This window comes from Nansenia antarctica, assembly GCF_963989245.1.
Source record: "Nansenia antarctica genome assembly, chromosome: 20".
Taxonomy (NCBI): domain Eukaryota; kingdom Metazoa; phylum Chordata; class Actinopteri; order Argentiniformes; family Microstomatidae; genus Nansenia; species Nansenia antarctica.
The window spans coordinates 14,570,082-14,582,581 of NC_137693.1; the positions used below are offsets into that span (position 1 = coordinate 14,570,082).

General features: G+C 45.8%; 1 protein-coding gene across 2 annotated transcripts in view; it reads right to left on the bottom strand.

Moving 5' to 3' along the window:
* Window positions 1-12,500, bottom strand: part of LOC308174604 (vacuole membrane protein 1-like) — a 70,426-nt gene that overhangs the window by 35,668 nt on the left and 22,258 nt on the right. For both annotated transcript variants that reach the window (XM_080549705.1, XM_080549706.1), the window contains exon 6: window positions 8,519-8,710. In XM_080549705.1, the coding sequence (XP_080405831.1) occupies window positions 8,519-8,710 (192 nt within the window). The remainder of the gene's footprint in view (window positions 1-8,518; window positions 8,711-12,500) is intronic.

Here is a 12,500-nt window from a genome sequence, read left to right on the forward strand (position 1 = left end):
TCAGCGGGTTCATACCTCCCGCACCACGAGGACCGGCGAGCGACAGACTTAATTAACACAATGAACAGCCTGCAGAGAAATGGAGTGTTTGGGAATTGCTCATAGCTCATTATGGTAATGTTTCCAGGCACAGTGAAACTTGTAGAGGAGTGGGGAAGGGGGGGGGGGGAGGGAGGGGGGTGGGGGGTGAAGGTGGGGAGGGGGGAGGGCAGTTTAATCTGGACATCATGTTCCATGTCAACACAGCAGTCTTTGATGAAACCTGCCAGTTTTCTCATAATGCAGACGTGCCTTAATCTCCCAGGCAGCTGTTCCATTCACTGACTGCTCCCTGTGTGTGTGTGTTTGTGTGTGTGTGTGTGTGTGTGTGTATGTGCGTGTGTGTGTGTGTGTGTGTGTGTGTGTGTATGTGCGTGTGTGTGTGTGTGTGTGTGTGTATGTGTGTGTGTGTGTGTGTGTGTTATGCAGTCAGACTCTGACACCTGCACTGTATTGTTTGAAGTGGTCCACTTCTGCCTGCAGCGGTGTGTGTGTGTGTGGGGGGGGGGGGCACAGAGAGGCCAGTGTGTGTGGGGGGTGGAGGGTGGGGGGTGGAGGGTGGAGGGTGGGGGGTGGAGGGTGGAGGGTGGGGGGTGGAGGGTGGGGGGGGGAGTTTGGGGACTTTGAAGCCGGGGCCACAGCAGGTGGTGCCAACTGTGTTGCTGACAGGCTGCGTGGGGGGGGGGCTGTGGGGGGGCAGTGCCCGCTGTGCCCGCCTCTGGGGGGTTTGGAGGAGGAATCAGATGGCATCTACCCTGGCACACACAGAGCCCTGCCCTGGGGGGGGGGGGGGCACCATGAACCTGCTTTGGTGAAATGAGACTAGAGTGTCCCTGGTGGAACACAGAAGCCTGGGAGGGGGGGGGGGGGGGGGGGGGTACACGCACACGCGTACACACACACACACACACACGCACACACACACACACTATGTGAGGCCCTCTACAATAACATGCACGCATGCAAACACGCACGCACACAGGCACACACACAGGCACACACACAGGCGCACACACACAGGCACACAGACACACACATACAGGCACACAAAGGCACACACAGGCACACACACAGGCACACACACAGGCACACACACACACACACGCACACACACACACACACACACACACGCACACACACACACGCACACACACACACACACGCACACACACACGCACCTCTACACAGCTGCTCTAGAGCTCCAGTTGTGTACTAGGGTGTGGTGGGAAGGAGAGACCCAGCCTGTCCTGAGGGACTGTCTCTCTGTGGCTGACCCCAGGACAGGTACTAACTACCACAACCACAACCCACCTCCACACACACCTCCTGAGGGACTGTCTCTCTGTGGCTGACCCCAGGACAGGTACTAACTACCACACAAACCTCCACAAACCTCCTGTCCCTGCTAGCTACCACACTGTTAACATACTGTCCCTGCTAGCTACCACACTGTTAACATACTGTCCCTCAGGGCTGCCAAGTTTCACCAAAAGTTTGGAGTGAGATTTTTTGGCGGTGGAGCGACCCAAAACTGTGCACGTTTTGGCAGCGGCGGCCCGTCTCTCCCACCCAATTATTTGTGCTAGTTTCCTGCAATTTTACATGTTGTTCATAATAAACCAGCACAAGAAATGAAAATAATTAACATTTTATAAAACAAGAAAACAATTCAGACAATATATCATATTTATGAAATCTTAATAAACAAATACAGTAGCCTACAGACTCTAAAAGAAACATTGGCCCCATCAACAGGACTCAGCCCCTTGGTCAGCAGCAGAAAGACCCTTGGTCATCATCTTATATACAGTGCATTGCTCATAGATGGCTATCATGTTATACAGTACATACCAGGGTTTTTCCTGGGTCAGAATGAGGGCTTGGTGGTTGATTTTGTCCCCCAAAAAATTGAGGGACCCCCAATTGTTGTATTTGTATTGTAAATTGTAATTATTAATAATAATTATTATTATTAATGTACCTGGTTATGTTACAGTAGAGAAACAAAAAACAGTTACCAAAAATGAGTATTTACTAGCTAAGATTGGCAAAAGATTGGCGTGGTGCAACCGAAATTAGTAAACAACTAGTTTGAAACTAGCAAGTAACAACTAGGGGTTTAGTAACTACTAAATGCCTGCATTTAGTAATGACTTACACCAAATTGGTGCAACCCAGTCCAGCGGTCGGTTGCACCACCTCTTACTAAGTACAAACTAACCCTAGTTATAGCGTAAGTATTTACTAAATCAAGATTTAGTCACTACTAAACTTGAATGGGTTGCACCAAGCACACTAGTTATGACGTAGAGCTTAGTAACTACTAAATATTTATACATACCCTAGGGTGGTGTAAGTTATAACTTAGTTGTTACTAAGAAGACATTAGCCCATCAGCGAGCAAAGCAAAACCCTCCGTTTTTAAATCCTCCATTTTGGCCGCCATTGGCTAAAAGCTGTAATTTGGCTCTACAAGTGTTAATATGTCATTTTATGAAGTTTTAATATGTTTTCAGGCAAGAAAGTAACCATATATATTCACAAAATGTATCCCGTTTATCAAAATAACCCATTTATATATCTGATCTGACGTTTTTTCCCCCACTTCTGTGGGAAACTTCGCTAGCAACATTACGTTGCTAAGATACCTTACTTTATCTCCGCTGAGGTAACGACGGTAAGCTCTACTCGTGTTGCTAGCGAAGTTTCCCACAGAAGTGGGGGAAAAAACGTCAGATCAGATATATAAACGGGTTATTTTGATAAACTGGACACATTTTATGAATATATATGGTTACTTTCTCGCCTGAAAACATATAAAAAACTTCATAAAATTACATATTAACACTTGTAGAGGCAAATTACAGCTTTTAGCCAATGGCGGCCAAAATTGAGGATTTAAAAACGGAGGGTTTTGCTTTGCTCGCTGATTGGCTATAATGTTCTTCTTCTACGTTTTATGTGACAATGACTTTTTAGTAACAACTTGCGCATTACTAAGTATTTACTAGCTAAGATTGACAAACGATTGGCGTGGTGCAACCGAAATTAGTAAACAACTAGTTTGAAACTAGCTAGTAACTACTAGGGGTTTAGTAACTACTAAATGCCTACACTTAGTAATGACTTACGCCAAATTGGTGCAACCCAGGTCAGTAGGCTACCAGATACGATGTTGTAATGTAATGTATGCACATATTTTGCTACCACGGTTGCCAGACGGAATTGACAATGTCCAGCCCAACCGGTCTAAAAGCTGCCGAATCCACCCGTCCAGTGTGACCAAAAGTAGCCCAATCTGGCAACACTGCTTGCTACGTTCTTGCAGCTCGCGTGAACACAGGTTCTTCCATCAGCGCTCGCCTGCCGCTTCGATTGCAGACTCAAGTTAACGCGTGTGCAGAAAGATGCCACGAAACTCATGTCCGGTAGCTTTCTTTCAAGGAATTAAAAAAATAAAAGTCCCGTAAAACAATTGTTATTTCTCGCCGTGAGAAATAGAGGTGCGGCGTGAGAGCGTGAGAACTGGTTGAAATGCGTGAGTCTCACGACGATTGCGTGAGACTTGGCAGCTCTGCTGTCCCTGCTAGCTACCACACCAGTGTTTCCTCTATATGCATTTATCGGTGGCGGGCCGCCACGAATGAATTTCCTCCGCCACGAATTGATTCAGTCCACAACAAACAAACAAAACTAAAAAAACAAAAAAATTTTTTTTTACATTTTAGCTGATTAAAATATATCTGATCCTAGATCAGCGCTATAATGGATGTTGACTAAAAGTGCACCTAAATCCACGCCCATCTCTCTCTAACCGCTGATCCAAAATCAGATTAATGACATTAGGGCTACTCCTGATTGGTCTAAATGTGAACCGGCATGAGAACCGTGCAGACTCAACCATCCCCGCTCAGCTTCCGAAATGCTCGGCCGCCTGTGTTTTCTCCTCGCAAATAACGGGTGTTGTTCCGATACCGATACTAGTATCGGCATGGCCACCGATACGCACAAAAATGCTGGTATCGGTATCGGCGAGTACTAACAAATAATAACACCCGATACCAAACTCTTGTTCAAACGCAGCACGTTGCGTTTTTCTCAGCTTGTCTGCTATCGTAGCCTGACACAGCCTTCCTAACACAGACATGCCCAGACATGCCCAGGCATGCTCCTCTGCTGGAACGCTATTGGCCCAGAGCAGCTGCTCTCAACCAATGGCGTGGCAGCTTTTCACTATCGCGGAAAACCATCCACCGCTTAGAGAGCCCATTTGAGTACTGGGGAAAGAATAAGGAACGGTTCCCCACCCTGGCTGCTACTGCTGCAGTGTTTCTCTGTGCTCCCTCTACTAGTGTAGATAGTGAGAGACTGTTCAGAACAGCTTCCAACATACTGGATGAAAAGAGGAACAGGCTGCTAGGAGAGAGAGTAGAAATGCTCATCTTCTTAAAGAAGAACCTGCCTATGTATTTGAACTTGAAGCCTAAGGATTTTAATTTGGAGGACTGAGTGCTGCTATGTGACATGTCTGCACTAATGTGCAGTGCACTTTATTTTGCTCCAGCTCTTTTGTTTTTGTTTTTTAAAGTGGAGTTTGTTTACATTTGTGATAACATTTCCTAACATTTAAAATATCCTTTTATTTATTTTACCAAATTCAGGCTGCACTTCTAAAATATTATTATTCCCTCAGGTAGGCCTACATCTTATGTTAGTCTCAAATGGGCCTTATTTTGTTTGTAAATGTTTACTTGCTGTTGCACTACTTGTACGGTTTTATATCTTAAAGTTATTTTGTTTGTAATTGTTTACTTGCTGTTGCACTACTACTACTACGACTGTTTTATATCTTAAAGTTATTTTGTTTGTAAATGTTCACTTGCTGTTGCACTACTACTACGACTGTTTTATATCTTAAAGTTATTTTGTTTGTAATTGTTTACTTGCTGTTGCACTACTACTACGACTGTTTTATATCTTAAAGTTATTTTGTTTGTAAATGTTCACTTGCTGTTGCACTACTACTACGACTGTTTTATATCTTAAATGGATATTGCACTGATTGGCATCTGTGAGAGCCACATTTCAGGTTTTATAAGGGGTTGATTTTCTTGTCACCATACCAGGTAGACAATAAAAAAAAGTTCTATAGCATTCACTCTCTGTTGGTATTTTTTCCTGTTTTACAAAGGTTTTGAGCAGTGCCAGACTAAGTGTTAGCAATAATTTTACATCGAGGTGAGTATGCGGCTCAAAAAACATGTTTTTTTGTTTTGTTTTTTCAAACGCCGTGGTATCGGATCGGTACTCGGTATCGGCAAGTACTGCACGGTCAGGTATCGGGATCGGTATCGGGATCAAAAAATGGTATCGGAACAAAGTCACCGGTAGTACCATCTAAAAGATACAAAAAGCTGATCTAGCTAGCTAGGTGCACAAATAAGATATCACGTTAAATAACAGCGACAGATGGATGGATTTTTCAAGAAAAAAGATGTCCCAGACACTTCAAACATTGCTGAAGCTAGCAGTGGCTATGAGCGATACGAAACTGCATGGCTGGGTGTCGTATTGCAGGATTTAAGTTTCTCTATATATTTCGGGACGAGGAGCAGCATGGCATGGTCGGACCTTCCCAGCGGTGCCCTCGGGAACGAACGGTAAGCCTCGTTGATAGTAACGTAGCAGTGGTCTAGTATGTTAGCTCCTCTGCTGGGGCATGACACCTGTTGTTTGTAATTGGGAAGTTCTGTTGGTGTGATTAAAATCGCCGAGCACAATAACTGCTGCGTCGGGATTAGAGTTTTCCACAGAGGAGATGTACACGTAGGTAATACTTGGGACATTGCAATTGAAATTGCGTTCAAAGTAAAACACACACACGCAAATATTGACAGTAGAGCTTGGCTTGATAGTGTATATCCCCACTGTGCTGGGTCGCCTCCACACCTGGCACCACAGGGGCCCGTTAATAAGACTGCTGTCTGTGGATTAGTTCGAAAAAAATGTGTCCAATACAACGTTGTAGTTGTTTAGTACAAATGGGTCTATAGCAGCTAGGTAACATTAGTCCTGTATCAGAGTTGTGTTGTTGGGTCTTGTAGCAGGGTTAGCTATAGCAGCTAGGTAACATTAGTCCTGTATCAGAGGTGTGTTGTTGGGTCTTGTAGCAGGGTTAGCTATAGCAGCTAGGTAACATTAGTCCTGTATCAGAGTTGTGTTGTTGGGTCTTGTAGCAGGGTTAGCTATAGCAGCTAGGTAACATTAGTCCTGTATCAGAGTTGTGTTGTTGGGTCTTGTAGCAGGGTTAGGTTAGCTATAGCAGCTAGGTAACATTAGTCCTGTATCAGAGTTGTGTTGTTGGGTCTTGTACAGTTGCTCAAAATGCAGATAAGAGAAAGTATAGGCTAATATCAAACAACAATCCTAGAGATGACTAACTCAAACGTACGCATAACTAAATAAAAGCAGGCCAACTAACGACAGCTACACGCCCTCAACTGGGAACATAAAGGATAAATGAATTTTGCAATCGAACGTGTCCTACAGCGACAGCTGGTCGTGCAAATGAGGATCTGGGAAGATTTTTGTAGCTTTTTTATTTTTTTGCCATCCTCTAGTTTCATCCTCTAGTTTGAAATTCGGTCGTTGTTTTGAGCGTGCGCGCGCGTTTCATGCGCGTGCACGCGAAAAAAAAATCGCGCGGACGGACCTATCCGCCACCAATGGAAAAAATCCTGGAGGAAACACTGCACACGGTTAACATACTGTCTCTGCTAGCTACCACACGGTTTGCAAGAGGCGAGTGTGACTAATCGCGAAGCATAATAGAGACAGTAGGCTGAGACATATTTTCATAGAGACATGAAATTCATAGAGACATACAATTATTTAAATGTAAAAAAAATAAATAAGTTGTTTTCCCTGCTAGTTTTTTTTTGGGGGGGGGGCATTTGGCGCCCTAGGGACCGCCTAGTTCGCCTATGCCTAGGACCGGCCCTGCTTCTGGGATACAAACACCCTGTATAGTCTACATATGGGTGTACTACAATCCTATTAACTCATGCCAACTCTCTGAGGCAGGTGTGTGTGTGTGTGTGTGTGTGTGTGTTTTTGTGTGTAGGTGAGTCTGTGTGTAGGTGAGTGTGTGTGTGTGTGTGTGTGTGTGTTTTTGTGTGTAGGTGAGTCTGTGTGTAGGTGAGTGTGTGTGTGTGTGTGTGTGTGTGTGTGTATGGGTCTGTGTGTGTGTGTGTGTGTGTGTGTGTGTGTGTGTGTGTGTGTGTGTGTGTGTGTGTGTGTGTGTGTGTAGGTGAGTGTGTGTGTGTAGGTGTAGGTGAGTGTGTGTGTAGGGGTGTGTGTAGGTGTGTTTGTGTGTGTGTGTGTGTGTGTGTGTGCGTGCGTGTGTGTATGGGTCTGTGCGTGTGTGTGTAGGTGTGTAGGTGTGTGTGTGTGTGTGTGTGTGTGTGTAGGTGTAGGTGTGCGTGCGTGTGTGCACGTGTGTGTATGGGTCTGTGCGTGTGTGTGTAGGTGTGTGTGTGTGTGTGTGTGTGTGTGTCTACCCATTGTGACACAAACAATAAAGGAAGTCACGAGGCCTCTGTCCCTGAGAGTGAAGGGGGGCGGTTTAAACACTGTTCCGGAAAAGCTCTTAGTAAAAGTAGTAAAAGTAGTAGTAGAAGATTGTGTTTCCCCCTCGCGCCCTGAACAAAGATAACACAGCCTTCCACTTCTCATTTCTGCTTCTCGTCAGGAGATTAAAAAAAAGACAACAGTTTTTTTTACCGCAGGGTCACTGAACACCAGTTCTCTCTTCTCAGAGGCGTCTGTTAGTTAGGCGATGGTGATCTGGGGTAGTTCTCTGTCTGTCACACATTCATAGGGGAAACTCTGAAGTGAAGTGAGAGGTGTGAGTCTGACGTTAAAACGGAGAATACAGGAACAGGAACTAGCCCAGTGAGAAGCTGATATAGCGTGTTTACCGCCGGCTGTGTGTGAGGGAGAGAGACAGAAACGTGGAACCGTGTCGCGATTTCAGTCACTCACCAGCCCACCACAGAGAGTCAGAGTCAGAGTGCGACCAGACCTCCCGGTGGTGACAGGGTTCCTCTGTGCTCCACAGCAGACGCCAGCGTATGGCTGCTAGGCTGTGTGTGACAGCGCTGTCAGAGATGAGTGTGTGTGTAAACCGCCAGCCTGGTTAGAGGTGTGAAACCACCGTCCCAGCAGGGGAATCCACTAACACACTACGGTTTTTTGGGTTTTTTCCGCGAAGCGTCAGTGGCTATCGCGATTCGTTTTCGATCGGATCTCACTTAGGAGTTTCAGAGAATCGTTTACTGTGTGCGCGTGTGTGCGTGCGTGTGTGTAAATTGGGTACAGACTTACCTATCGACAGTACATAGATGATACAATACTGTGTGTGTGTATGTGTGTGTGTAGAATGTTCTGTGTGTGTACAGCAGGCTGTGTGTAGACTCACCCACATGCAGGCTTCCAGGCGGACTTTAGACATGATGCTCCAGAGGGTGATGCCCCCCCCCGCCTCCGCACTGGCCTCCGCACCCCCCGGCGGCACCTCGGGGCAGACGATCTGCTCTGGGTAGGGGGGCTCGGGGAAGTCCACCGAACCACACTCATACGCTGCCAGGGTGACGGACGCTATGTGTGGACCCTGAGAAACAGAGAGAGAGAGAGAGAGGGAGAGAGAGGGAGAGAGAGGGAGAGAGATAGGGAGAGAGAGAGACAGAAAGAGAGGGAGAGAGAGAGGGAGAGAGAAAGGGAGAGGGAGAGAGAGAGGGAGAGAGAGAGGGAGAGAGGGAGAGAGAGAGGGAGAGGGAAAGAGGGGGAGAGAAAGAGGGAGAGGGAGAGAGGGAGGGAGAGAGAGGGAGAGAGAGAGGGAGAGAGAGAGGGAGAGAGAGAGGGAGAGAGAGAGCGGGAGAGAGAGGGAGAGAAAGAGGGAGAGGGAGAGAGGGAGGGAGAGAGAGGGAGAGAGAGAGGGAGAGAGAGAGGGAGAGAGAGAGGGAGAGAGAGAGGGAGAGAGAGAGGAGAGAGAGAGAGAGAGAGAGAGAGAGAGAGAGAGAGAGAGAGAGGGAGAGAGAGAGTGTTCAGTGCTAGGTTAACAACACCTGTTCAGGTGTTCAGTCAGCAGGTAGCTTGTAGGAAGCTAACCCCCTGGCATCACGCCCATAACAAGGCGGTTGTGGACGAGGAGATTCAAACAGACGCCATAAAAGTGTACGTGCACACGCGGGGCCCATAGACCCACAGGAACGCTCACAGGTACGGAAACTCTGCGCTAACAATCCTGTTCCATTCAGAACGACACTGTTTCTCTGCCTTTTCTCTGTGTGAAAGCTGCTTCATTTGCATGGCTAGCGTGTCCTGCGTGCGTCGAGGCCGTTCTCTCCATATGATTCATGTCAGATAGGGGTTGTTTCTGAGCAGAGGCTAGGGGGTAAACGTACGTGTAAAAAGGCAACTGAAATACAACCTGTGTGTTGTGGTAAAACAAAGAGGAGTCGAGGGACAAGAGGGTTTGGGGCCTAGAGCAAAAAGGTGGGGCCACCGTTACCCTATATCAAAGGCATAAACAGTTACTCACACGCACGCACGCGCACGCACACACACACACACACACACACACACACACACACACACACACACACACACACACACACACACACACACACACACACACACACACACACACACACACACACACACACACACACACACACACACACACACACACACACACACACACACACACACACACACACACACACACACACACACACACACACACACACACACACACACACACACACACACACACACACACACACACACACACACACACACACACACACACACACACACACACACACACACACACACACACACACACACACACACACACACACACACACACACACACACACACACACACACACACACACGCTTCCCCCAGGGTGACAGTCATATAACACATACACACATGATGTGGCGGCACTGGAGCGTTTGCTGCACCATATGGGGCGGAAAATGCAGATTTATTGAAGCGTGTGAAGCCCATAGGAACCATGCAATAATAATGAGACAGGGAGGAGAAAGAATATATATACAGTTAGGTCCATATATATTTGGACACAGACAGAATTTGTGTTATTTTTAATTCAAGGGGTTGAACAAAAATATTGTATGAAACGTTTAGGAATTGCGACCATTTTTATACACAGTCCCCTATTTTCATGAAACAGCTTTTGAGTCAATTGTCCAATTACTTTTGGTCCCTTGAAAAAGAGGAAGATACATATTAAAGAGCTGTAATTCCTAAACCCTTCCTTCAATTTGGATGTGAATACCCTTACACTAAAGCTGAGAGTCTGCACTTTAAGCCCATATTCATTATATAACTGTAACTTGAAGATGTTTTGGTAAACAGCTAAAATAACACAAATTCTGTCTGTGTCCAAATATATATGGACCTAACTGTATATATATATAATAATAATATATTAGACTTATATATCGCTTTTCTAGACACTCAAAGACGCTTTACAAACTGAAAAGATAGAGTAGTAATAATAAAAATATATACAGTATATAGACAGACACACACACACACAGACACACACACACACACACACACACACACACACACACACACAGACACACACACACACACACACACACACACACACACACACACACACACACACACACACACGGTCTGGTGAAAAGGTCTGCATGTCGGGCAAATGACCAAAAAGCTTTTTAGTTTGTTTGCATATGAGTGTTGAAGAGCCTACTGACTCCATATGACAAACAGCTGCTTTAGGATCACTAAATACTTATATGTGAATTGGATTCACTGCATTGTCTGCCGTAGGCTACTAAGTGATACATGGCTTGTAAACAAACATATGTTTTAGGACGTGTTCAAAAGCAAGGACTGTGTCCTTATGTGTAGTTATGTGTTTTTAGCATGTTGATGTTCTATCATGTGCCAAACATGCAGTTAGATATTATTCGTTCATAGCATAGTGTCTTCTTAGCTGCTAGCTACTAAGCAGCTGTTTTGCGTGTGTTTTGAATCAGAGCGAGTTTCTCCGGTATTTGGTTTGAGGTGTACCAACATTCAAATAAGCTTATCTCTTCATCAGATTTCAATGTATGATACATCATCACTTACAATCTGCACTTTCATAATCTGGAAAAAAACGGAAAAATGACTTTGTGAGCTTAGAATGATAAGGTTCTATCTCCGTTTAGGGCAGTTCAGAGATATTGAGCGTCAAAGTTTTTACATTCCATTATGTTTTGTGAGATGGAACCTTTGTATTTTATGAATTGCTAACTCAAAAATTTCAACATTTTAAAAATAACACCACACAGGCATTAATAAACACCTAATGGATCAGATTATGTAAAAAAATAAATTCTGACCAAAAATGGAGATAGAACCTTATAATTCTAACGTCACGTCTACCCTACTTCAGGACTTTTTCACCAGACCCTGTCACATATAGAGATATATAGGCACACATACTGTACCTATGGCATAAACATATGTTATTTAATGGTGACTTCATTTGAGAGCAGAGAGACAGAGTCAGGCTGACAGGCAGGTGCATGTGTGTGTTTCTGTGGGGCCTGGCTCTGTGATACAGCCTGTCCTGTTTACATTCTCTGCCTGTTGTTTACTGACTGTCTTAATTGTGCTTCCAGTCAGAGAGGAGGACAGAGGAGAGGGGGGAGAGGGGGGAGAGGGGGGAGAGGGGGGAGTCATCCTTAGATGTGTGTTACAATGTTGTCTGAACAACCTGCTGACGCTCTTCTCTCAGCAAGCCCCGACACGGCATCCACTATCCCTCACACACACACACACACACACACACACACACACACACACACACGCACACGCACACGCACACGCGCACACACACACACACACACACACACACACACACTCTGCATTGATTAGATCTCAAAACAAATTCCATCATTATACCCACTTAAAACTGACCTTTACCATTTATAAACCAGGGTGGTTTAGAATGTGTGCCAGTGTGTGTGTGTGTGTGTGTGTGTCTGTGTGTGTGTGTGTGTGTGAGTGTGTGTGTGTGTGTGGGGGGGGGGGAGTAGTGCTCTCTACTAGACGCACATTCTCACTACTCCGAGTCACAGGGGCAGTTTGTAATTACGCAACGTTACGCTAAAAGCAATCTCGCAACAGGGCGCGGCTGAGAGCCTGGACAGAGAGGCGGTGAAGCAACACCACGTACACTCAGAGGGAAGTCATGTTCTCACTGAGGTCCTCTCAGAGGCAGGTGCACACTCCCCTGCCATGAAGCAACCTCCACCCCGCTCATCCAGGATGTGACGCCTGGGGAACTAGAACACTTCGCTTCCCTAACAGAGGACCCGCTACGGACGTTAGTAGAAATATCAAACACGTA